Source organism: Balaenoptera borealis (assembly GCF_965194805.1).
Source record: "Balaenoptera borealis genome assembly, chromosome: 7".
NCBI classification, from domain to species: Eukaryota; Metazoa; Chordata; class Mammalia; order Artiodactyla; family Balaenopteridae; genus Balaenoptera; species Balaenoptera borealis.
Window position 1 is genome coordinate 83,582,379 of NC_138864.1, and position 27,868 is coordinate 83,610,246.

Below are 27,868 nucleotides of genomic sequence, written 5' to 3' on the forward strand. Positions count from 1 at the left end.
CTTTTAAAAAATCTTCCTTTGAAGATATCGCATGCTCTTGGATTGGAAGAATTAATATTTTTAAAATGGCCCTACTACCCAAAGCAGTCTACAGATTTAATGTGATCCCTATCAAATTACCCATGTCATTTTTCACAGAACTAGAACAAGTAATCCTAAAATTTATGTGGAACCATAAAAGACCCAGAATTGCCAAAGGAATCCTGAGGAAAAAGAACAAAGGTGGAGGCATAACCCTCCCAGACTTAAGAAAATACTACACAGCTGAAGTAATCAAAACAGCATGGTATTGGCACAAAAACAGACATATGGATCAATGGAACAGAATAGAGAGCCTCAAAATAAACCCACACACCTAAGGTCAATTAGTTTTCGACAGAGGAGGCAAGAATATACAATGGAGAAAAGACAGTCTCTTCAGCAAGTGGTGTTGGGAAAGCTGGACAGCCGCATGTAAATCAATGAAGTTAGAAGTCTCCCTCATACCCTACACAAAAATAAACTCAAAATGGCTTAAAGACTTAAGTAGAAGACATAACGCCATACAACTCCTAGAAGAGAATATAGGCAAAACATTCTCTGACATAAATTGTAGCAGTGTTTTAAGTCAGTCTCCCAAGGAAATAGAAATAAAAGGAAAAATGAACAAATGGGACCTAATCAAACTTACAGGCTTCCTTTGCACAGCAAAAGAAACCATAAAACGAAAAGGCAGCCTACAGACTGGGAGAAAATATTTGCAAATGATGCAACCGACAAGGGCTTAATTCCCAAAATACAAATACAGCTCATACAGTTCAATAACCAAACAAACAAAAAACCAACACAGTCCCATCAAAAAATGGGCAGAAGACCTAAATAGACATTCCTCCGAAGAAGACATACAAATGGCCAATAGGCACATGAAAAGATGTTCAACTTCCCAAATTAGAGGAGAAATGCAAATCAAAACTACAGTGAGGTATCACCTCACACCAGTCAGGATGGCCATCATTAAAAAGTCTATAACAAATGCTGGAGAGGGTGTGGAGGAAAGGGAACCCTCCTACACTGTTGTTGGGAATGTAAATTCGTACAGCCACTATGGAAGACAGTTTTATATATATACATAAACTGAATCACTTTGCTGTACACCAGAAACTAACACAACCTTGTAAATTAACTGTACTTCAATTTAAAAATACCTGGCGGGATAAAAAAGTAAAATCTTTCTTTGAGACAATTGCAAAAGTAAATATGTAAGTACTTAAGAAGTAATACTACCTCAGATCTTACAGTATAAACCACTGTTAATATTTGGTGAATATATCACTTATCAACCTGTGCAAACATAATTTTACATAAATAGTGTCATACCATACGTGTTGTCTTTCAGTCTGCACATTCAACAATATATCATAGATATCTTTGTTGTTAAATACAGATTTATTTCATAGTTTTGATGATAGCATTATACCACTGTTGAAGTAACTATAATTTCATTAGTACTCTTATGTTGAAATTTCAAGTCTTATCCAACTTAACACTCCCACCAACAGGACATGTAAGTTCAAGTTGTACTTTGGGCAAAACTGAGTTCTGTCACTATTTTTCTATCTTTGCTATATCTACCATTGTTCTATATCCTCTTCCCTGTTTAATTTTCTTCTGTTAAGATGTTGTGTGAAAGAAGTTTACTTATCCACCAATGCGTCTTGAAATTATAAATTAAAAAGAGGGCAACTGAAGAATATAATTGAGGATAAAATGAAACTGTCGAGTCATGTAATGCCAGGGGCATAGGTTAACCACACATGATAAAAATAAAACTATTAATTAAGCTATTCACATCAGCCCTTTGATAGTTCTTTTATTAGGGTTTTGTGTAATGAGCTTGTGCTAATAAAAGTGATATCTTGTATTTTGGAACACTCACTGTGTGCCAGTCGTTATGCTAAGCACAGGTATCTCATTTAATGCTTACAACAGCCTTGTCAGAAAGGGATTTTCGTCCTTATCTTCATAGATGAGGAAGCTTGAGGTTAAGTGATTTGACCAAGGGAAAACCATGGGTAGGTGACTGAACCAAAATTGTGATTATGAATATTAGGGTTCCTGGCTCCAGAAATTTGATAGTATACCACCAGAAGATTATAGAGAGGTTATAAAAGCAGAGGTTGATAAGATGTTGATCTAGGATTTCCTAGTATCAGAAATAGCAAACCCTTTTATCTTAATGGAGCTGATCAGTGAAGCTATGTTATAGTAAGTAGGTTGCTTGATTAGTCATGGGATGCCTCAATAGAGGTTAAACAGAGAGGACAGATGTGTCAAGGACCTTGAGGATCCTCTATCTCCAAAGGCAGATTGAGTGGAAACCTCAAAGCCCAATGAGGGGGAGTAGGACCTAAGTTGAAGGTCAGTTTGGAGAAGTTGTAGGGGGCTACATGGTTACAGATTTATTTAGGCACTTAATTTGTAGCTGAGGAGAATAAGGCCCTTCGTAAACCTCACCTGAGTGTGCCTAGGAGCTTTTAACACCTCAGATTTGAAATACAGTACTTTAATACTGTAACCAAACTCTATCTTTTCAACCACATACACTATTCTTTTCCATGTACCCTAAGCCCCAGTTAAACAAAATCATTTGCTATATCTTCAAAAGACCTTTGTAGCAATCCAAGGGAATGGATGTCTAGATTATTTTCCCCTCACATCTTTGCTTATGAACATTCTACCATTCTATAAGACCTTTCAAAATGTCCTTTCTTAGAGAAAGCTGCTTCTGATTGTGCTAACCTATTGTGAACCACACCCCATAATTAATAATTTGTAAATACTTCACACTTAGCCTAATGCCTTTCATGAGTTATTTATTTTCTTGTCTGATTCCATCTAATAGCCTTTAAGCCAGAGGATGAACTAGTTTTAAATCATGTGCACAAATTCTTTGGTGTTTCCCCAATCAAGAGGTAAAATATCAACTTCATTTCTCTCGAGTATGGACTGGCCCTCCTAATTTCTAACGAATGCAGCGGAAGTGATACTGTATGACTTCTGAGGCTTGGTTAGAAAAGGCAGTATGCTTCTGTCTGGCTCTCTCAGGAAGTTTTCCCATGGGGCCAAGTTTTCATGCTCTGGGGAAGCCCAGGCCATATCAGCTGCCAGATATTTGAGTGAGGAAGCCTTCTAGATGACTCCAACCCCAGCTGCTATCAGATTACAACCATGCGAGAGACCCTGGGTGAGAACTACGTAGCTGAGTCCGTTCAACCCCCAGAATTGTGAGAGATGATGATACATGATATTTTTGTTTTATGCTACTAAATTTGGGGTGATTTGTTACACAGCAGTCACTAGAACAGAGAACTCTGCTAGAAACACTGGAGAACATCCACTGGGATGGTCCTTCTTCACCATCTTCATGTTTGGCTACTTCTCAAGCAGTGCCCATGGCATGTGTTTTTTCTAAATCTTCTGTTGACCAGGGCTCTTACAAAAGCTTCTCTTTGTCTCTGCATCCTGATGCTCTTGGAATCCTTGCAGTTAAGAGAAATGTACAGACAAGTTTCCAAAAATGGGCAAGCAAAGTTAAATCAATAAAGATACTACTAAATTCAAGCAAGAAGGAAAGTAGTACAAGTTAAAACAGTTGTTCAGGACAGTTAACCTTATTCTCTTTAAGCCCTTCCTGAATGTCAGTGGCTCATTCTAGATATTTGTTAGCCACATACATGCCGCTTAGTTAATATTCATTTTTGCTTATTGTCCTAGGAGCTGAAATGGGCTGTGTATAATTGTTCGGAGCTTAAGGTAAAGCAAAGAAAAAGGTTATTTTAGTTGATGGTTCTAATAATTAATCCTTTAGATATTTTCAAATAAAAAATTTTCAGCAAAATACTGGATATTTGTTGTAGAAATTTTCAAAAATACGAGTAAAGCACAAAGGAGAAAACATCATGTTTTTCCTTTCCCCATTTCCCTTAATTTTTTTCCTCCCTTAATTTGTTGGTATATATCATTCCAGACTCTTATTCTATGCCTATATGTTCATGGGATGCCATTAAGTAGTATCAGATCATGTTACTCCTCTGCTGAAAATCCTCCATGGATCCCATCTTACTCAAAGCCACAGCTGAAGTCTTTACCATGACCTAAAAGACCCTATAACATATGGAGTGTGTGCATGCATACACAGATGTATACATTCCAGTGGCTCGCTCTCTCTAAGTCGTTTCCCCTGCTCTTCCTCCTGTTCTCTTGTGGCCGTACTGATCATTTAATGTTCCTAAAATACAGCAGGCAAGCCCCTGCACCAGATCCTTTGCACTTGCTCTTCTCTCTGCCTGTGACCTTCCTTCAGGTCTCTACAAGCATCCTCTTCCACTTTTTTTGTTGCTTTGGTTCAGCTGTTGCCTTATCAGAGAGACTTTCCTTAACCATACAGTACAAAACAGGAATACCTTACCAGCCCATTGAGCTCCCCTCACCCTCACATCTCCTGTTTTCCTTACCCTGCCTTACTATTTTTCTATATCACATATTTGACGAATTTGGCCCATGAGCCTTAGTTTGCTGACTCATGTTCTAGAAGATTTAGGTGTTATATTTAGTCTGTGATCCATTTCCAATTTTTTTTTTTTTTTTTACTGTGGTACAAAGTATGGGTTGAGGGACTTTTTTTTTTTTTGGCATATGAACAATTATTCTAGCACCACTTGTTTAAAACACTGTTCTTTGATTATATTGTGTCAAAAATCAATTATCTGTACATGTGTGGGTTTGTTTCTGGATTCTCTGTTCTGCCTCTGTTTCTGCCCTTCCCCTGTACTACACTATCTTGATTACTGTAGCTTTGTGCTTTGTAGTAAGTCTTGAAACGAGGGTAGTGTGAGTCTTCCAACTTTATTCTTTTTTTTTCACCAAATATTTTAGTTTTTCTAGTTCCTCCCTCCCTCCTTCCCCTCCTCTCTCCATTCCTTACTTCCCTTTTATTACATTGGCTAGGATCTCCAGTGTGATGTGAATGAAAATGCTAAAAGCTGAGAACCTTGCTTGTTCTGGAACTTAAAGGGAAAGCATTCAGTCTCACTACTAAGTTTATGTTAGCTGTAGGTGTTTTGTAGATGCCATTTATAAAATTGAGGAAGTTGCCTTTTGTTCCTATTTCCTAAGACAATTTATCATGAATGGATATTGAATTTTGTCAAGTGCTTTTCTCTCATCTATTGAGATAAGGTTTTTCTTCTTTGATCTGCTAATATGATGAATTTCACTGACTTTTGAATGTTGAACCAACCTTTTATATATTTCTCAGTTCAATTTGCTAATATTAGTTAAGGATCATTTAATGTTCCTTTTTTTTTTTTTTTTTTTTTTTGCATCTGTGGCCAGGAAGGATGTTGGTCTATAGTTTTCTTTTCTTGCAGTATCTTTGCAGGGTAATGGAGGTCTCATTAAAAGATGTTGGGACGTGTTCCTTCCTCTTTTATTTTCTGAAAGAGTTTGTATAGAATGCTGTAAAATTTCCTTGGTGCTCTGCTTTAGCTGTATCCCACAAACTGTGATATGTTGGTTGAAAACAAGGATGGGTGTTAGACTATATTGGTAGTATAAATAACATTTATCACATTAGACTTGAGCCAACTGCTTGTCCCTTGAGGCAGACAGATTCCCTGAGTGAAGGCAAAGAATTCTTCCAAATCAGGCTGAAGAGTCTCTGAAGAAAACAGACTGACCATTGCCACCAGGATAGCGCCAGTATCTGTTCCCGCTCCTAATGAGCTTATAATGTTTGTACAGTAATGATTTCAGCAGAAGTATTTTGTTGACTTGAGGTTAGGTTCCAATTTTTATAAGACTGAAGCGTTGGGGTTAATAAATGTGAGGAAAATTCAAATATCATAAAAGACCTGCCATCCTATGCATATAAAGTAACAGCTGTCACTTTAAATTTTTGTCAATGAGGTCAGGTTGGGGATGAAAATAATCTAGCAGTCAATCAGATGTAGAGCAGTAACTGGACTGAGAAGAACACACGAGGGGTTTTGCCTTTTCTTATACCGCAGAGACAGTGGGAGAATGAAAATACAGCAGTGAGAATTGTGAAAGCATTCTGTGAAAACATTAGGTGATGGCTAGGGGGCACCAAAGTACGGTAACAAATAAGATAAGCAGTAAAGAAGAAAATCTGAGATATCAGCAAATTAATCTTATTCTGCCATGTTGTGTGGAGGCTGTCTACTTTGTCATCATCTCTTTGATCTGAGGACCTTGGGTTGGCAGTCTTCATCTGAAGATCATCTGCTCCTAGAGGATTGTTAAGACTCGAGCTTAAGATCCCCTGGAAAGGTCTATTTCATCAGGACTCAAAGGTATTGGTAGTTTTTCTCTGATATTAAAACACTTTTTAAAATTTCTCTTATGATTTGTAAGTTTTTGTTCTTTTAGCCCTAGTTTTGAAAATTAAAGAGAGCTCTCAAAATACTTTTAAGTTAGTTAAAATTCAAATTACCAAACAAATTCAGTTATTTCTACTTTTCTTCCTTTTATAATGTGAAGAAGCAAATCACAAGTTACCTTGTAACCATTACAGGATACCCAAAAAACACTGAGTTGTGAAAGACACATTGGAAGTTTTAGTATTCTCAAATTGGGAAAGGCAAAAATAAAGAAGATTGACAAGGAGACAAGATAGAAACATAGTGAGAAGTATCTAACTGCAGTTTTTACAAGTTGACAATGTAAGAACAGCAGCAATAAGTGACGATTATAAGAAACTTTAACACAAAGTTCCTTCTTTTTGAAAAAAGTATTTAAGAGTATGCCAAAAACATAGATTTCACAATATTTTTATCTTTAAGAAGAAACTACTATCTGGGCACAAAATAAGTTGGGTCATTTTATAGAAAGAAAACCCTAATTTTAATTTGATTCTTGTGTTATATCACCCAAATAATGATTCACAGTGAAGGCTCTGTCTGCCTTTCATTAATGCAACTTTCTAAAGCCTTCCTAAATATTTGTTAAGACATATGTAAACATGTAATTTAAAGTTTTAGTTCTGCTTTAAAATAGGATTACCTATTATATTGAATATACCATCTTAGTAAAATGAACAGTTTCAATAATAAATAGTTAAACCATATTCATTATCTGATGTGTATGAGATGTATTATTTTGTTACTATAATATAGTCTCAACCATTTTATTAGTTACTGCCTTAACCAAAATAACTCATTTTATTTCCTCCAAACACAGAACTAGAATACATAAAACCAAAAAGTGTTTAAATTTTTTTCTCCATGCATGGCTGCACATTTTGTATCTTTTATAGATTTTAAGATTTTGCAAAAATAAATATTTTCCAAGGCATCTGCACTTACTCTTTAGTCATTCTATAATTTTAAAAATAGGAAACAAGCATAAATTAAAACCATATTATGTGACCAGCATTTTGTATCTTTTTCTTAGAAATTGTCAAGGTATCCAAAGATTGTTTATTAATTTAGCTCAATTTAACATTAACCTAAGTTATTAACAAAGTTAACTATGGATTGGGAAACTGCAATTTAAGTGTACACATGAAGTCTTTATGGTTTGTAGCATAATAAGAATTACACATGACTAAATCAACTTGACCTAAAATGCAAGCGATTTAGAAAAGTTCAAATCATAAAAACGTTAAATCCAAGTCTTGTACAAACCAGTACGTTGCACCAAGATGATTTTTATGTGATGGTACATCAGTGAGAAGACCGAGAGCTGTTTTTAAACTGAAGTCATTCCAATTTGTCCAAAGGGATATGATCAGGAATATTACGTGAACTCTTTTCTAGTATAACTCTTTTTATTTCTGATATACGATGAACCTCCATCCATAAAGCCAAAATTTATATTATGTGAAAAGTTTTAACTTTCCGGCTTTTTGAATCTGATAGCCTAGCATCTAATGCCATTAAACTAACAATTAACTTTTTCTCCTGTATTAGTTTTAGCAAGAAAAAATTGAAAAGGCAATATGTGTAAAGCTTGAGACTTTAAAAAATTTTACTCGAATTTTATCTGGACTAGATGAATATGTGAGTAACAACAGATAACTTTTTGATTAATTTTTAAAAAATAATTCCTAGGGAAAAGAGGCAGGGGAGGAGGGAGCCAGCTATAGGCAGATGAGATGGGAAAAGTTAACCTACTACCTGGTAATTATATAATTCTGAAAAGTATAATTTTACTTACTTACTTTATACTTTTATACTTTCTATGAGTTGTAGGATTTATAGTACAACCTGTGTCCATTTGAAAGGTTTGTTTCTATCCTTCCGTCAGAGATAATCATCTTGTTGGGCTAAGGGAATCATTGGAATTTGGATGCTACAGTTTCCCTTGGGTCTCCTTTATGATTGCCTAGAGGCTTCTAGTTCTTCCTCTTTTTGGCTAGAATGGGAGAATTTTCCAGTGGTTTACAGTGTCAAGTTTTTGCATCTCCTGGACCCATCGATGGAAAGAAGTGCTTGAATGAGGTCAAGAAAGTTTGGAGTATATGGGCCAGGACAGGACTTGGGAAGTCCTTAATGATGGCACAATGATCTGAATATAACCAGGATTAGAAGTTGACGTATTAGGGACTTCTTCATACAGAGGTTGCAATTTTAAGGGACTTTGAATTATAATGGATCATTCCAAAGATGGAAAAGGAGAGAAGAGAAAGGCAAGATAACAAACTGGAAAGTGCAGAACAGGGTTTAGGTGAATCCACAAGTGAGGCAGATTTTTAAGTTTTTACATTTTATTGGTCTAGGGAAAGAGTCTTTTAGGGAAATTTTAAAATCTGGACTGTATTTAGAAGCCTCTTCTGCCAATTTTTAGCTGTATTTTCAAGTAACTTTATACTCACAAAGAATTGCAAAAAATAGGACTGAGAATTCCTGTGTATCTTCACCCAGAATTCCCCAGATGGCCCAGTGGTAAGACCTTATATAACCATAGTTCCTTATCAGAAACAAGAAGTTGACAGTGGTACAGTGCTTTTAACTAACTACAGATTTATTCAAATTTTACCAAGTTTTACACGCATTTTTTTTAAAATGCATAGTTCTGTGACATTTTATCACATATATAGATTCCTATACCTACCACAACAATCAGGATATACAACTTTCCCATCGCCACAAAGAAATTCTCTCATGCTAACGTTTTTATAATCATACCTTCTCCATAGTTGTAACCACTGGCAACCACTGATCTGTTCTTTCTCACTATAATTTTGTCATTTCAAAATGGAAATTTATAATTTCTATAAATGGAATCATACAGTATATATAACCTTTTGAAATTGGCTTTTTTTTACTCAGGATAATAGCCTTGAGATCCTTTCAATGTATTGCAGGTATCAATAGTTCCTTCCTTTTTATTGATGAGTAGTATTCCATTGTATGGATGTACCACAGTTGATCCATTCACTTTTTGTAGGACATTTTGATTGTTTCCAGAGTTCAGCTATTATGAATAAAGCTGCTATAAAATTCATGTACAGATTTTTGTGTGGACAGATTTTTGTGTTTTCATTTCTCTAGGATAAATACCCCGGAGTATGATTGCTGATTCTTATGGTAAGTCTATGTTTAACTTAATAAGAAACTGCCAAACTTTTTTCCAAAGTAGATGTATCATTTCATATTCCCACCAGCAATGTATGAGAGATCCAGTTGCTCTGTATCCTCACTAGCAGTTGGTATTGTGGATTTTTTCATGCCATTCTAGTAGGTTTCTAATTGAATTTTTTGTTTTCTACTCTTGTATTTAGAGAATTCCTTACATATTCTGAAAATAGGTCTCACGTGAGAACTGTGAATTGCAAATGTATCTCCTAGTTCATATCTTGTATTTTCATCCTCTTAACAGGGTCTTTTCTCATAGCAAAAGGATTTGGTATTGATAAAATTCAATTTGTTGGTATTTTTCTTTTATGATCATGATTTTGGTGTCATGGCTAAGAACTCTGCTTTAACCCTTAAGATTCTTTCCTATGTTGTCTTTTAAAAGATTCATGATTTCACTTTTCACATTTATATCTATGATCCATCTTGAGTTAATTTTTGTGTCAGATGTGAGGTTTATGTTGAAGCCTAAAAATGTACAGTTATTCTAACACCATTTATTGAAAAGCCATTTTTTTCTCCTTTGACTTGCTTTTGCCCTTTTGTCAAAATCTGTACTTGATGGGTTATTTCTGGCACTCTTTTCTCTTCTGTCCTGTTCCTCTACCAATACTACATTGTCTTTGTTTTATATATATAAATTTTAAAGATATTTATTTAGTTGCACCGGGTCTTAGTTGCAGCACGTGTGTTCCTTAGTTGTGGCATGCAAACTCTTAGTTGCGGCATGCATGTGGGATCTAGTTCCCTGGCCAGGGATTGAACCCGGGCCCCCTGCATTGGGAGCGCGGAGTCTTAACCACTGCGCCACCAGGGAAGTCCCCCTCTTTCTGAAATTTTTTGTTTTGTTTTTATATTTCCATATAAATTTAGAAAGCTTCTCTATGTCTACAAAAAATCCTTCTGAGATTTTGATAAAAATTGCATTAAGCCTGTAGATCAATTGGGGGAGACTTGACATCTTTAATGTGTTAAGTCATTTTTCAATCCATAAACACAGTAGATTTCTCTCTTTATTTAGGTCTTTAAAAATATATTCATCAGAGTCTTGTAATTTTCTTCATACTAATCCTGTGCATCTTTTGTTGGATTTAGACTGTAGCATTTCTGTTTTTTTTGTGGAGCAATTGTAAGTGGTTTTGTGTTTTTAATTTCATTTTTGATATGTTTGTTGCTAGTACATAGAAATTCAGTTGATGTTTGTATGTGAATCTTGTATCTTGCAAACCTGTAAAACTCAATTTTAAGTGCTTTCCTCTCTTCTGTTTCCTGGAAGAAATGGTGTAAAATTGCTGTTATTTATTCTTTCAGTGTTTGATACAATTAAGCAATGAAACCATCTGGCCCAGAGATTTCTTTATCAAAAGGTTTTATACTGTGGATTGAGTTTCTTTAGTATTTACAAAACTATTCAGGTTATCTGTTTCATTTGGGGTGAATTTGGAGAGTTGTAGCTTTTGAGGAATTTGTTGATTTTATCCAAGTTGTCAAATTTATGGGCATAGAGGTGTTTTCCCTTATTATCTTTTTAATGTCTTCTGAGTCTGTAGTGATATTTCTTCTTTGATTCATGATGTTGGTAATTTGTCTCATCTCTTTCTTATAGATAGAAAAATACTGTTTTATCTATTGGGTCAGTTTCTTTTAAATCATATGTATAGACTACTTACATTTAATGTAATTTTGGTATCTTAGGATTTAAGTCTGCTAGTTTGTATTCTCTTTGTTCTTTCTGTTCTTCATTGATCTTTCCTACCTTCTTATGAGTTACTTGAACATTTTTTTAGTATTCCATTTAAATTTATTTACAGTGTTAATAAATGTATCTCTATATAATTTTTAGGTGGTTATTGTACATTTGCATAAATAACTTATATGTAGCAGTCTACCAGTACCCGCATTATGCCACTTCAAATGGAATGTAGAAACAGACCATTGGATAGTTGGGATTTTGTTTCCTTTTTGTGCTAAAGTGCCTGTCAGATGAACAACATTGCTCATGTCAGATTTCTCCGAAGTGACCATTGCAATACCTAATTGTCCTTGATGAAATTATGCAACTTGGAAAGACGTGTACATGATTTAACAATGTAACGGGTATCATGAAGGAGAAGGTATTTGGCCTGAAGGGAATGCAAACTTAGACTAAAAAGTTCTCATGAGGATTATTGCATTGATTATGTGCTTGTGCAATGGCATGTCTCCAGAATCTGGTCAAGGACCAGATTGCCAACTGAGGGCTGGTTTTAAAAAAAGAAAAAGAAAAAAGCAGATCTAGGAAGACACAACTATAGAAAGTAAGTCTTAAAATACCTTGAAAGGTGACTGTTGTGGGTTGAATTGTCTGCCAAAAACTTTTGTTGAAGTCTAAACCCCAAGGTACCTGTGAATGTGAGATTATTTGGAAATAGGGTGAAGTTAAGACGGGGTCATACTGGGTTAGGATGGGCCCGAAATCCAATGGCTGGTGTCTTTGTAAGGAGAGGGAGATTTGGAGACACATGAGGAGGGAAGTAGGCTATGTAATGACAGAGGCAGAGATTGGAGGGCTGCAGCTATAAGCTAAGGAAGACCAAAGATTGCAGCAACCACCAGAAGCTAGGAAGGATTCAAGTAATACAGTGACCCAAGGCAGAGTTTTTTCTAAGGATGCAGGGCTGATGAGATGAAATGTTCTGAACTTAGCAGCCATCAGAACCAGCCTCACTGACAAATTATCTGGTCTGTGTCCCTCACTATAGGCTTTTCTCTTATAGAGGAGTAATTGTCAAGAAAGTGGGGACACAGTTTTTGAGGCACTAGCCTGCTGTGTTCCCCCCTTTGCCTGGCAAAGAATAAAACCACCCTTTCTTTATCCTCCAAAAAAAAAAGAAAGTGGACAACTGGGCAGATGATAGGAATGCTGAGTTAAATGCTTAGCAGCCAAATTTTACCAAGGAGCAGTACAAGATGATCAGAATTCAGAAGTCCCAAGAACCAAATATAAGGCTAACATTGAAGGGCTCAACAAATTATTTGGAGCTCACATTCAGCTGCAGTTGTCTTGGCAAGGACGGCCTTGAGACTGTGGAGATTCAAGGAGTTTGAGATTTCCACACTATTTCTAAGTCAAGCATGGTTTGTGTCAGGGAAGGGTCTAAGCCAGATTTCAGGAAGCTCCACTGTTGTCAAAGCTCACCAGCCAGAGACCACCATGAACAGAACTGAGGTCAAAGGGCGGTTTCTTTAGCTAGGTGAGGACCTGAGGGGCATCCTTGTAAGAGGTTTTCGACTTGTGATTCAAAGAAGGGTTGAATCACAAAAGTGGAGGCTGGTAGTGATTTGGGTGCTGTCAGGAGCTTGGGGCTATTCAGTGATTGTGTACCTTGGTAATTTTATCTAGGAGGCAGTACATTTAAAGCAGAGCTAGAGTTACTCTTGGCCAAAAAAAAAAAAGTCATGTCAGAAGCAGGAGGTACATAATTAACTTCTGTGGCTGCACAGTGTCTTTGTCTGTCTCTTGTTTGAGACATGCTCACTGAGTGGTTGTGCCCTCAGTCCACTGTGTTCACAGAGCTGCCTTTTCTGATCGTTGTTGACATATTGTGACCATTGTTTATATTTAGATGGGACTGTGCAGCCTTTCTATTAGTAGCCAAGGCTCTTTTTCCTTTTCTAGGGGCCTGGCCTGGAGACAACATTTATCACTTCTGCCTACATTCCGTTGGTTAGGACACAGTCATGTGGCTACACCTAGGAGGCTGGGAAGTAGATTTTAGCTATGTGCCAGAAGGAAGTGTGACTTAAGTTTAGTAATTACATAACACTCTCTTTTTGTTGTTGTTGTTCTTCTTTTAAAACAATATTTTCTCTCTTTATCCCCATTCCCACTCCCATAAGACATATACCTTATTATTTAATATGTGTCCTTCAGATCTACCTTCTATATATTTAGATTCTATAGATTTTTATGAATCTTTGAAAGATGCATAGGATTGCTTTGAGTGCATTCTTAAAATGTAAATAAATGTTCATTGTATATCATTCAATGATTATTATTGAAAATTAATGATTATTAATTTTTTACTGTGTGTTTTTGAGATCTATGCTACTACATTCAAAATCTAATTCATATCTCCTGATTGCTTCAAAATATTACATTTTATTCATATTCATTTGACATTTTACTTATCGTTTCACCAAATACAAAAAGTCAAAAGCTTTGCTAACTTAATTTGTCATATTTATTCTTCCAGTTATAAAGCACCCCTTGGTGGCTTAAGAGAATGGCAGTCATTTTATTCACAGATCTGCACTTTGGACTAGGATTGTCAGAGACAGCTCGTCTCTGCTCCGTGCAGCATCAGCTAGTGCTGGCAGTTTCTCAGCTGGCTGGGGCTGGAGTCAACTGAATGCTCAGTCACATCCGGTGGTTGATGTTGGCTGTTTGCTGGGGCTGTTTGCCGGAGCACCTACACACAGCATGTCCATGTAGCTGCTTGGCTTCCTCACAGTGTGGTGGCTTGTTTCCAAGGGCAGTTGTCCCAAGAGAGCAAGGCAGAAGTGCATGAGTTTCTTGTGACCTTGTCTCAAAGTCACATAGAGTCACTTCCACTGTATGTTCTTGGTCGAGGAGGACACAGAGGTCTTCCTAGGTTCACAGGGAGAAGACGTAGACCCCACCACCCAATAGAAGAAACGTCAATGTTACACAGTCAAAAAAAAAAAAAAAGGCACGTGGAATGGGATATATTGTAGTATCCATCTTTGGGAAAGACAATCTGCCACATTTGTGAAAATTAAGAATCTGATTTGGATATAAAACATGATTTTGAGACTAATTAGCAAAGATTTTAACTGTGAAAATACAACTGTTTAATAGTCCAAATACACTCTTTCCTTTTGGACCAAGTACTAGATTGTGGCCAACAAACTCTTGCTCCCTGTATCCCTAGACTTTTTCTCTTAAGTTATCAATATCTTTCCCCCCGGTCCTTATTTTTTATGTGATCAATTTAACAGATGAGATCAGCCACTTCCTAGAACATGATTACAAAACCTATGCCCACCTTGGGTGTCATAAAGAGAAACTGATTTTTTTTTTTTCCTTCAGAAAATACAACTTACGAGAAAGAAATAGTAACTAGTTCTCAGGCTCTTTCTCCTTTTGTTTTGTGCTGCTGACCAGAGGATCTTTTATGTACTGGATATTCTGATTCGATTCGATGCCCTCAATACACAGTGTGACTATTCTGAAAGCTTATTGTTTCCATCACTAGACAGTAGATCCATAATGTTTGTGGTTCTCATGCTTTTTTCTCCAACCTGTTCTCTCCCGAGACTCCATTAAACATGACGGTGCTTGAGGAAAGCACTGCCAACATAGCTCTCTGCCTTTCTTAAGGTGATAGGATGTGAGGAGAATGGGGAAGTGTTCTAGCAATCAGTAGGTCTAGGAGAGGTTGTAGTTGAGTTCACCTAGGCCTATCAAGTCTTGATTTCTATACATCGTTTTAGCCATATCCCTCAAAATCCAGATAGACTGTAGCCAGATAGATGATAATGCATAGCATAGCAGTGTTTCCCTTTTAGATAAAGTTTTCACCAAAGCAGAAAATCACAGGTAAAACAGTAAGGTGGGCCAGTCAAGTCCATCCCTCTTTCATCTTGAATCTCTAGGCTAAGATGAGATCGGTCTTGGGCTTTTGTTTTCCCTCATTTGTTTGTTTAGTGGAAATTTTCAAATGTATACAAAGGTAATGAGAACAGAATAGTGACTCCCATGTACCCATCCCCTAACTTCAGCAATTATCAGCTCAAGGCCAATCCTGCAGTGTGTGTTCTCCTTGTTCCTTCCCAAATGTATTTTAAATGCATTATTTTAAAGCAAAACCTTGATACAGTTTCATCTGTAAGTACTCAATATGTATGTGTAAAAGATAGAGACTCTTTATAACCACAATAACATTATCACACATTTAAAAATAAGCACTTCTGGAGGCTGTTGAAACACGCAAAAGGTGTATTTGTAATTGAAGAGCATGAAGCAAAGTTACATAACATGAAAAAGGAAGTTTTAATCTCCAAAGTCCTGGAAGAGGTTCCAGTTCAGCAGGTCTGTCTGATGTTGAGAGCTACACCCTGTCTTTCTGTCCTTCTAATAAATCCCCTCCTTTTGTGATAAGACTGATCTGTTAGACTTTCATGATTTACATGTGGAACTGTCACGGCAATCCTCCTGCTATGTAGATACCTTAATGTTACTCTTTATTTCTCTCCATACTCTTTGATTTCTCACACTACTCAATTTAGTTATAATAATAATGCCATCAGCTCCCATTTATTGAATGCCTATCACGTGCCAGACACTCTACCAAGTACTTGACATTTAAACCTGACAACAACCCACTGAGGACGGTAATTTCCCTATTTTGTAGAGGAAGAAATAAAAATTTACATGGATTAGGTCATTTGCTCAGGTTACACAGTTAATAAGTATGGAACCAAAATCCTACCCAGGTCTTCCTAATCCTCAGTCTGTTTTCCCACTCTGCCATGCTGGACCTGACAGTCATGATTTTTATTTCCTAAAAAGCCAGTACAGTTCTGTAGCATCAAGCTGTGAGTTGTTCATCAAACCGTTTCCTCCTATTGCCAGGCACATGACTAGACTCCTTCACTGCAGTTAGGCTTGGCCATGTGGTTGAGTTCTACCTATGAAAGGTGAACAGAAGAGTTATGCCCCATTTCTTGGCCAGGCCCAATAAAACTTCCCATTTGCTGTCCTCTATTCTCTGCTTGTGCTATTTAGTTTATGGTGCCTAAAGTGACCTTGGAAACCACATGTTGACGATGGCAAAAACCGACAGCCTGGGTCCCTGACAGAGGCCCCCTGCCACCAATCTCAAACCTCGTTGAACTATTTATATGAGCAGGAGATAAACTTCTGTTGTATTTAAGCCATTATGTATTTAGGGGTCTATTTATTACAGTAGTTAGCCTTCCTTAATTTTTACGTACTATTTCAATTATGCTTTCCTGGGTAACAAACCACCTCAAAATTTTAGTGGCTTAAAACCACAGTCTTAACTCACGATTCTGTGAATCAGAAATTTAGGCTCTTGCCTATACTTGTTGTGCAGCTACAATCAGCAGGTGGGCCAGCTGGGGACTGACGGGTCTAGCATTGCCTGACTCACACGCCTGGAGATAAGAGTGGCTGCTGGCTGGAGCACGTGTCTCCAGCAGGTTTGCCTGGGGTTATTCACGTGGTAGTGGAAGTGTTCTCTGCAGCAAGAGTGGGCAAGCCCCGATGTGCAAGTACTTTTCAGGCTTCTGCTTGCGTGTGTTTGCCAGTGTACCATTATCCAATGTAAGTCACAGAGGTAGAGGGAAATGTAATTTATTAGGGAGCATTTACTGCAGCACTCTCCCATATATACTAACGGTACTAATGCACAAATTAGGCAAATCGTTCACATATGTACAACACCTCAGTCGCATATTTGATAATAGAGTGCAGCTTTTTTTTTTTTTATTTATTTTTGGCTGTGTTGGGTCTTCATTACTGTGCACGGGCTTTCTCTAGTTGTGGCGACTGGGGGCTACTCTTCGTTGCGGTGCACGGGCTTCTCATTGCTGTGGCTTCTCTTGTTGCGGAGCACGGGCTCTAGGCATGCGGGCTTCAGTAGTTGTGGCACGTGGGCTCAGTAGTTGTGGCTTGTGGGCTCTAGAGCTCAGGCTCAGTAGTTGTGGCGCACGGGCTTAGTTGCTCTGCGGCATGTGAGATCTTCCCGGGCCAGGGCTCGAACCCGTGTCCCCTGCATTGGCAGGCGGATTCTTAACCACTGTGCCACCAGGGGAGCCCTAGAGTGCAGCTTTAAGGCTGTTTCCATAACCCCTGAATCAAGCTGTAATATCGGAGTTGGTTTTAATAAAAATTATATTGATTTTGTTTTAAAATTACATTTCAGGTTTATACATAAAAAGTGAAATATTTACCAATACATGATAAATTCATAGCATTGGCACTGTAACAGTGATGTTGTAGCTTATGGCCTAAATTTACCTGAGGTTTAATGAATCCAATTTATCAAGATCCTATGGATTTGTAGCCAAATCCATACTTTAAAACAATCTTTAAAGGGCTAAACTTAGATTCACCCTTATTTAGAGCAACTTGTAAGAAAATGATTAAGTTCTAAGTTCAGTACTTCTTCACTTCCTTAACTTTTCCTTTATTAGGCCACACTGAACCACCTGTAAGGGCAGAATGCTTTCCTCCACTGCTCAGGGCAAAGTACTCTACAGTGCCTTACCTCCACAATGCTATTGATATGGTGGTTAAAGGCCTGAGTTCTGGAGCCAGAATGCCCAGGTTCACATCCTGTCATTTCTGCTTGTTGTGTGACCCTGGGCAATTTAACTACTCCGTGCCTCAGTTTCTTCACCTATAAAATGGGAATAATTACCACAGCCTAACTCATAGGGATGTTACGAGGATTAAATGAGATAAAGTATCTAAAAAAGCCCTTAGTTCAGAGCCTAATAACCCAGGTTATAAGAGGTCATACTGATTTTCTTTTCTTTTTAAATTTCAGCTTTCTTGAGGTATAATTGACAATTTTATTTTTAATTACTCTTCAGACCTATATATGAGAATGAAATATTTACAAATACATTATAAACTTAGGTTTGTAGGAGATTGCCTATTTTCTTAGGAGATGCATGCTAAAATATTGAGATAAAGTCTCATTTGAAAGTTGTGTAGCAACTTTCAAATGCTATACAAAAAGAAAAAATATGTGGAAAATATAGAACGATAAATATGGTGCCATGTTAATACTTGTTAATATATGTAGGATATGAATGTTCATTGTATTATGTCAAGTTTTCTGTAGGTTTGAAATCTTTCGTAATAAAACTTGGAGGGAGGATGGAAATACTTGCCCCAGTTCTCTCAGTGTCTCATTTTTCTTTTCGTTTCTTCTTCCTCCCTCTCTGTTATCTCCCCCAAATTGTCTCTCACATCTCTCCCACGCGGGGCCCCTTGTCTCTCCTCATCTACAGGTTATCTCTTTATTATGTACTTGTTAGTAGCCGCAGCTTAACGTAAGTGGTTAAAGATACAAACTCTGGAGCCAGACTGTCTCTGTTGGAATATCTGCCATCTCACTTATTGTGTGACCTTGGGCAAGTTACTTTAAACTCTCTGTAGCTCAGTTTCCTCCTACGGTTATGGTTATGGTAAGGAGTAAAGAAACAATGAGTATCTATAAATGATTAGAAGAGGGTCTGGTATATTGTCAGCCTCTGTAGGAATTTGCCATAATGATAATAATAATCTCTTGGTGTCCCTCATGTCTTTCCTTCTGTTCAGTGGTGATAGGCCCTGGAGCCTTCCTCCTGAGGAGAGGGAGTTGGGAGAAGACTGCAAATGCTTCTTACTTAATACCTTTTTTTTTTTTCCCCTGAACACAAAAGGAATTGAAGTGGGCAAAAATCCTCCTGAAAAAGGTTTCCACATTTAGAATAAATATGTTCTACTCTGTTTTTGCTTTCTGATTTCCCCCTGAAGAGATAATTATTTAACAGTAAAATCTTGCATTAACCCCAGATGTTGGTAGTGGCATCGACACCTTACCCCTAACCTCACAGGCCCATCTAGTCTGCACTGTCTTCTCCTTTCTTACTCTTGAAATGGCACAGCCCTTCTTCCTGTACGAAGGTCAGCCTCTCACCTGTGCTGGAGATCCCAGCCTCCTCACCTTCTGAGGAACCTTGCATTCTCATTTACTCCTTCTCTCTTCTGTACTCACCTCTCCCTCCCAATTACGTCTCTTCCATGAACATTTAACTCCTTCTCATCTTAAGTTGGACGAGGGAACCCTCCCTAGATTCCATGTCCCCTTTGAGCTACTGTCTTATCTTTTCTGCTTCACGTGATATTTCTTGAAAGAGATTCTCTTTTTCCAGTTATTTCTCAGCCCACTCCAGTGGCTTCCCTGCTGTCAGTTTAACAAAACAGCTGTTACTAAGGTGACCCATAAACTGTATGTCACTAAATCCTCGGGCATTTTTCAGGACTAACCTTATTACTTTGACTTACAAAAACATTCAACAGTGTTGACTGTAATCTCCTTATTGAAACCTCTTTATTCACCATTGGCTATTTGTTGTTCTGCGAATAATAAAGTACTGTGTCTCTGACCCAGGAGTCTCAGGTCTCATGCTAGCATCCATGAAACGGTGTCTGACTTATTAAATAACTTGTGAGTGGGCTAAATTACAATCCCAGACATGACACTAACCATCGTATTCCTAGCAGCCCCACAGTGCCTGGCATGAAGTAGGTGTTCAGTATTTATTTGTGAGATGGCTGGATGGACGGATGGACTTTCTCAGCTCTGCCAAGACATGGCAGGGGTAAGACCTTTCAGAAGAGCCAACCACGTTCTGGAATTGTTCTGGGATTGTGAGGGAGACAGCTGAGAGAACGTGAACATTAATTTGATCTGAGGTTTGTCTGGGTTTATGTGTCTAATTGGAGAGTATTTTGATCAGCCAGCTTCTCTTCTGAAATGTAAACCATCTGACAGAGGTAATCCTATTAGTTCCATTTTATTCTGAATTAGTTGAGTTGGTGTAATGTTCTAGTATTTAGCTGAGTGTAGCGGTGGTGCGTGGGGAGGGCTGATGTGGGAGGTCGGCAGCTTGCGGTGGGCAGAGGCCTGGGTTCTCTTTCGAAGGGGGAATTCTGGATATTCCTGGGTTTCTTAGAGAGGGTGTGCAGGTGGGGGAACCAGGAAGTGAGAGAGAGAAGTGGGGTAACAGCAAAGGCACACTTGGTCAGCCTCAAGATCTGCCCGAAGCCTGCTGGCGGTCGCTGTGGACACACCATAGGAATTCATCTCTGAAGCTGCTGGTGCCAGAGTGCTTCAGACTATAACTGTCCCTGTAAGGATGGACTGTTCCCCTTTTACAAACAGCATTTTTTAAAGTAACCTAAGCAAAGTTTTACATAGAATAAAATTGTTTTCAGGACAGATAAAAGAGTGAAAAGAATGCATGAGAATATTAAATGTACAACTATTAAGATTTCCTGAATTAGAAGCTGAATAATTGTGTAGAAAGGCAAACAGCCTTTAGGGTGACAGAGGGGTTCTTGGAGTTGACGAGGGTGACAAGAATTATCTAGGGTTTGACTCTCAACAGGAGGGATATCACCCCAAGGGGATAAAAATTGGTTCTTGGGGGACAAAAAAGAGCTTAGTGATTCAATGGCCTGCATGGCCAGGGTACCTAAACAGAAATACAGTATATTTGTGGTATTAGAACTTCATGGTGGGAAAGGGCATTAGGTAAAAATGTCTTAAAAGTCTCCTTACAGGGCGATAACAAAAAGTTGAGAAACACTGGACCTGTTGATTCAAATGGAAGGATTTTGTTGACCAACAGTGGGTCCCCCTGGGAAGACGAATTGGAAATGTGTGTTGACTCAGCAGAAGGAACAAGATCTCACATGTTGTCTAGTGAGTATCCACTGGGAGATCTAAAAGCAGCAGTGGGCAGCTGGGCCATCCCCCAGAGCTGCTCAGTAGGTGATGAGCTTCTGGCTCCATACAGATTCAGTGCCCGGGATGCCAGGCTGATGGCCCCAGACACACGCAGCCAGTTCCTGGACACGGCAATACGAGGGTATGAATTGGGTGGGAGTTCAGATTCCAGTAGTTAAACCACCCACCTTCCACCCTCCTGGTTTGTTTTGTTGTGTTCTGTTCTTAGCTACCTCCCTCCCTACTCTTCTCTCCTGCTAGCTCTCAAGACTCCCATTATTCATTTCTGCTGCAGGCAGGGGGATCAGTAGCAATGTTGAATGAAAAGAATGCTAGAAACAGAGAACCACATGCTGACATCAAAGAAAGAAATGACCTTCAGCCATATGATTTTAGTGTGGAAAGCCAGATAATACACTCTAACATCTGTGAAATCAGATTAAAATGCAAATAGACTTTTAGCTTTCCTAATCCCTGCTTCTGAATAGGACCTGGACATGCAGGTCCTTAACAAAATAAAAATGAAGACAATATCAGGTATAGGGAATGGTTAGTTCTTACCCCACAGGTATTTGGCCTTGGAAATGGCTTCTGGTCTCTCAGCTTGCTTGTAAGTCTAGACTTTGCTATCAGTTCGAAAATGGCAATGTTGTTTCAGAGGGGCTCTTAAGTGTGGGAAGGATCGCCTAGCACAGTCTCCCCTTTTGCCCTATCCCTGATGCTCATTAAGGTCATGCTAGAAGGGAAAGGTCTGATTAGATAACCAACGTTGCTACTTCTGGAGCTCTACTACATGTCAGGCACTGTTTTAAGTGCTTTACATATATTAATTACTTCTCATAACCAAACAACCCTGCAAAGGGAGCACTATTATTACAGATGGGAAGCTCAGGCACAGAAAAGCTAAGTCACTTGTCCAAGGTCACACAACTTCTGGTAGCACTGGAATTTGAACCCAGATCCTCAATATCCACAGAACTTGCTGTAACTCTACTGTTTATATGCCTTGGGGCCAAATCTCCCTAACTTAACACTGTCTGTGAAGTCATGGATGAATGGGCTTACAACGAAGTTGCCCTTAACACCATGTACTTTGGATTTTTATGTAAGTAGAACATTGGGTCAGTCATCAGGCCCCCTGCACAGTTGAATCCTTTAGGCCACTTACATAATGGACTAATTGCTGGATACGTGCTGCCCTCTTGTGATGAAAATAATCCCAATATGACCTTCTCGAGCTCTCCGGAATGCACCTACTTCCTTTAGTCCAGTCCCATGGTTGGGGGGTAGAAGATGTGTGGGCTCTGAGAAGTCAGACTCTGTGTCACCTGACATTCTCCAGGGTGTTCCTAGCCTTGTGACTCTCAGTCAGTGAGGCTTGTAAACGTGACTCCAGAGTCCTGTAACTTTTAGCACCATTAATATAGGAGAAAAGACCAGGCTTCCCAAAGGGACACTAAAGAGACCCCACCTGTGTCCTTGGGGGAAGAGTTCATTTTGTTTAACTTGCCCTAGTGGATTGGGATCAGGTTTAAGAGGCTTGGCAGAAAAAAGGTCAGTTGGAGAATGAACTGAAGGTCACAAACTATCAGAACAGAGGGAAAATAAAGCCAGCAGAAGGCCTGTGTTCTGGTTCTTGCGGTAGTGATAATACAGCGTGTGGCCTTGGGCAAGTCGCTTTTGCTCTCTGACACCAGTGTCTGCACTGGCAGAGTAAGAGGGTTGAACTAAGTGAGCTCAAAATCTTAGATATTACCAGGTCCAACCTTCTGCATTTGCCAAAATCCCTTTCCTAAAGGGTGTTGCTTCGCCACCACCCCCCCATTTTTATAGGCATCCTCATTAGTAAAACAAGATACATATCCATACTCACTAGTTCTCAGTTTTCTCACTCGGGAAATAATCCCTACTGGACAGGGTTGTTGGGAAGAACCAGTTTCCATTTGACCCAGTGCTAATGGGTTCAGTCAGACTGGGTTTGTTTAGGCAAAGACACACGCACACATACAAATGTTTAAAATCAAGGAAGACTGATTTTGAAGATACACCTACCCAGTTATAAGTGACTATCTTCACAGTGCCACTTGAAAACATGTTGATTTATGGGTTACTCATTGTTCCCTGCAGCTGTAGTTATTACCAGTGCCTGTCTGTGGCTGTAACACATCTATGTGTGTGGGCAGTGCCTGGGTACCATCTAGGGTGAAGGGTCCAGGGCAGGGAGTCTCATTCCTATTCAAAGAAGACATTACATTGTTCTGTAACTTCCACCTGCTTCCAAACCATTTATTAGACCCTTATACTTGATGGGTTCATGCAGATTGAAAAAATAAAATAAAAATTCATGGCAAGAATCTTTGACTTGCTAATCCCACTCCAAAGAAATAATCCTAAAGAACTTTTTACTTCCATAGAAATGTCTGTAAGAATCACCACGACCACCACAGCCAGTCTGGAAACCTGAATGTCTGTCTAACACTTGCGACATAATTGAGCAAATTAACAAACCAATAGAATACAAATGATAATTATAAAGATTAACAATGTGGGAAAATGATTGAAAGAAATTGCAAATGTACACTGTGATTGTAACTATGTAAAAAGATGTCAAAATAGTCGACCTTAAAAAAGAAATTCTGACATGGATGAACTTTGAGGACATCGTGCTAAGTGAAATAAGCCAGTCATAAGAAGACAAACACGGTATGGCTTCACTTATATGAGGGACCTAGGATAGTCAAAATCATAGAGAAAGAAAGTAGAAGGGTGGTTGCCAGGGGCTGGGGGGACGGAGAAATGGGGAATTATTGTTTAATGAGTATAGAATTTTGGTTTTACAAGAAGAGTAATTCTGGAGATGGGTGTTGATGATGGTTACACAACATATGGATGTGTTTATACCACTGAAATGTACACTTAAAAATGATTAAGATGGTAAATTGTATATTATGTGTATTTTACCACAACAAAAAAGTCTCCGAGTAGGCAAAATATGGAAAAATAGCATGCAAAAATAAGTAGCTGTGTTAGCGTTGTGTTATTATAAGCATTATTTGAATTTTTTCCTTTAATATTGTGATACTGCTTTTGTAACACAAATGTGACAGAGAAAAAGTCAAGGAAAAAAATTCGAGTTATTTCCATATTTGTTATTTGCCCAAAAAAGCACCTAAGTAGTCTTGGGGAAAATCAGAAACTTATTTAACATCCTTGAACTTATTTTATAATTTACTATTGTTTAAAATCTTTTTTTTTTTTTTTTTTTATTACAGATCATCGGGGGCCTGTAATCTTTTCAGTGCTTAGTGCTTCTAAAAGTTTTAAGCTGGTCTTGGGTGCAGTTAATTCAGTTTTAAGTGAGAATCACGCTGGGATGACCCCTGGGCCCTGCAGCTCTGCTGCCAGCCCATCTGTGTGGTCACATGAGCTTTGTCCTCCTTACCAGCTAATTCCACTTTCATTAAAATTCCTCTCTATGGACCTGGGATAATGGTCATGGTTCTGCCTTTCAGCTCCAGAGCAAGGATTTTTTTTTTTCCTGTAAGTGAGCAATTAGTTCCTGGAAATAGATGTGTGTAACACCTGGAAGTGGACGAAAACACCGATGAGCCAAATGCTCCTTCCCAGTTGGGCAGCTGAAAGGGACACCTGGCAAAGGCTGGAGGGCCTGGCTTTGTGCAGTGGTGCCGGCTCCCACTCTGCTCTTACTGTGCAGTGAAGACCTGGATGTGCCTCCCTCTGTTCAGTGAGTGACACTTAAATGGTAGGGCTCTTTGGTAAGAATGATGACAACTAACAGCTATGCTTTTCACTGATGGAGCCAGGATATTGCAGGAAGCTCGGTGTTGAATATTTTTAGACTTGACTTTGAGAACTTCCAGTCCCATATTTGACCTTGTTGGGAACTTCCCTAAGCCTAAGAGTGTAAAGAGGACACCTGGGGGTGCCATTGTGAGCAGAAATGAGAAACGTTGGTTTTATAATATTGTATATCGAGCACTGACCCTGCACTGGGCATTGTGCTAACTGCTTTCCATGCTTCAACTCATTTAATCCTCACAACAACCCTGGGAGTCAGTACTCTGGGATTCCCATTTTTCAAGGAGGAAATTGAGATTCTGACAGTCTTAAGATGTGGCCCAAAGCCCCACAGTGATTTGACATGGCTTATTTTATAAGATCCAAATCAGCAAGGACAAGCCATAAACGTAGTTCTGAAATACAGGAGCTATAGTTTCTCTCCCTAAATCAACTCACAGTTCCTGTGGAAAGAAACAGTCATATCCTAAGTTTGTGGAATTCCTTTTTTCCCCAAATTTTCTGTTATCTTTTTCTTAATTAGGAAAAGTCTCCACTTCTCTGCACAGAAGCTCACCTGTGGGTAATGGAGAACTTTAGTGAATTAGGAGCCAGATTTTACTTTTATAAGAAAAATAGAAAATCTGTCATTCACCATCTAAAAGACTAAAGTATTTCCAAGTTAGAATTTAAGCCAACAACGCACAAATTCAATTTCCCTTAGAGGCAGCAGTTTTAATTTTGATAGTCTCTAAAAGCAGTCATATTTGGTAGTTCCTTGATACATTTTAGACTCTCAAAAGTTTAGTTTTAGCAGTTTAATCAAGTAGGAATTTGTCAGCTGAGAAGTGTGGTTCTCTCACTCAGCAAGCCTGAAGTCTGTTTGAAGCACCCTTGACCAGTGCTCATTCCTTTGTGCTTTCTGGGCACATCTGCTGCCCAGAATCTCTGGTAGAGTTGCTGCCTCAGGGGCTATTAGGCAAATACCCAAATCTGGGGGTGCGGGCAGAGTGGGTAGAAACCGCCAAAGCAGTGCCTTAGGGGAATGGCCCCCATGTGGCTGAGTGACTGTACAGGATTTTGCCCCTAACTTTCAGGACCAACTTCCTGAATTGTACCCTTCCTAACAGGGGCTGCTGTATAAAGTCAGGCTGGACTTCTGAGAACTCCAAGGTACTGTTGGAGGGCCCCCTCACCCCTGCCCCTCTCATGCTTGGCCCCTGTCAGCTCGGTGCCTCTTGCCACAGTGGGTCCAGGCCCACCTCTGTCCTCCCCTCGGCAGTGAACAGCCAAGGAAGGTAGTGGACGTCAAACCCGGCCTGCCAGGGCCCATCATGGCACGGTGCTGAGGGATGTGAGGTTCAGCCGTGCCAGCATACCCTGGCCCCAGCCACTGGGGACTCAAGTTATTCCCTCTGAGAAGCCACCTGTGTGGATCGGGTGGTCAAATGGAGAGGCCTCAGATGCTTCCTGTGCTTTTTTCGGTCCCTTGGTGGGTGGAGAGGCCTGCGAAGGATCACACTGAGGATGCCTCTTGCCTTCCCTCATCAGGCTCTCCTCACAGCACGTCACCCCAGGGCCCCACCCCATGCAGTAAGTGCCTCTGAAGGGGTCACAGTGTGCTTGCCAGGCCAAGTCCCCTTTTAAAATCCCAGACTCAGGCAGTTAGAAAAAATGAGTGTTTTCAGTATTTTACTAACAAATGAATTGGCAAAAGAACAAGTTCTCTCGTGATACCTCCCCCTTTCCCCCATTTAGCGTCCACCAGGTGCCCGCCACGGTGGCAGGGGTCTGACGCGCTCGCTGGGTTCTCAGCGGCTTGCCTTGCCTCCAACTCAGTCACTCACACAACTGCTCGGGGGCAGGAAGAGACTTCCCTTCCTCAAAAGGGCAAGAGAGAGAGAGAAGCTCCTGTTTGGATGCCAGGGCCACATGGGCAAGCCAGGCCTTATTCCTTTTGGAGGACGGCGCTGGTTCTTCTTCCTGGGACAGAGCACCTCTGCCCACAGCATCAGTCTTCCGAAGGTCAGCCCCGACCCACGAAAGCCCTGAGTGGAGCCTCAGCATTACGAAGGCATCGTCCTGTCCCTCAGACTGGCTAAGAGGAGGGCATCCTGCGATCTTTGTCAGCAGACGGTGAGACTCCAGGACTAAGACGTAAGCCCATGGCGGGTCCTTCCTTTGGCACTAAGTCCCTACAGAACCTTGGATGAGTCAAATCCCCACACTGTACCCCCCTCAGTATCGACAGCTGTGAAGTGGGAATAATATCAACACATGGGGAAGTACTGAGGAGGAAGAGAACGTTGCATGTAAAACACTTTTGTTCATTGAGCGCCTTTTCCCCAAGAAACATGGCACCAACTTTGCACCATGTCCCCAACTCTTCATTGAATGCGGCAGTGACCGACTCACTCTCCCTGGTCTTTGGGCAGGCGTTTCTATGAGCTCAAAGTCTCATTCCTCTAATTTCAGATTAAAATAATCATGGCTATGCATTAACATCTCTTCAGAGTATGTTTACAGTCACTAAAACGGCTCATACTTTTCCTGCAGAATTGTAACAGCTACTCAGGGACTCTGCCAATCAGAGTGCCTGCACAGAGCTCATTTTGCACCACGAAGGCAGGAATCCTGGAAGTTCCACCTCGGCAGACACTGGATGTTTCAGACATCCAAGACAGGCAACTGGACAGAGTCACCCCCAGGGCCAAGACCCACCCACAGGAAAACATCCCCTCAGAAACAGACAATCCGCTTCTCGCCTTCAAAGACTTTGGCCTCCTCTGGCTTTATCAAGTTTCCATTTAAGCTGTTGGAGAAAAACAAAGAACACAAGTAAGTGAGAGACTATTGTTATGCTCCTTCCCATTATGTGTTCCTAACACACTCTTGTGC

At 39.5% G+C, this 27,868-nt stretch overlaps 1 protein-coding gene across 3 annotated transcripts in view; it reads right to left on the minus strand.

Moving 5' to 3' along the window:
* Positions 1-27,868, minus strand: part of NOD1 (nucleotide binding oligomerization domain containing 1) — a 141,052-nt gene that overhangs the window by 15,035 nt on the left and 98,149 nt on the right. For all 3 annotated transcript variants that reach the window (XM_082397944.1, XM_082397943.1, XM_082397945.1), the window contains one exon: positions 1-27,782. This exon is cut by the window's left edge and continues 15,035 nt beyond it. In XM_082397944.1, the coding sequence (XP_082254070.1) occupies positions 27,710-27,782 (73 nt within the window). In that variant the 3' untranslated portion in view covers positions 1-27,709. The remainder of the gene's footprint in view (positions 27,783-27,868) is intronic.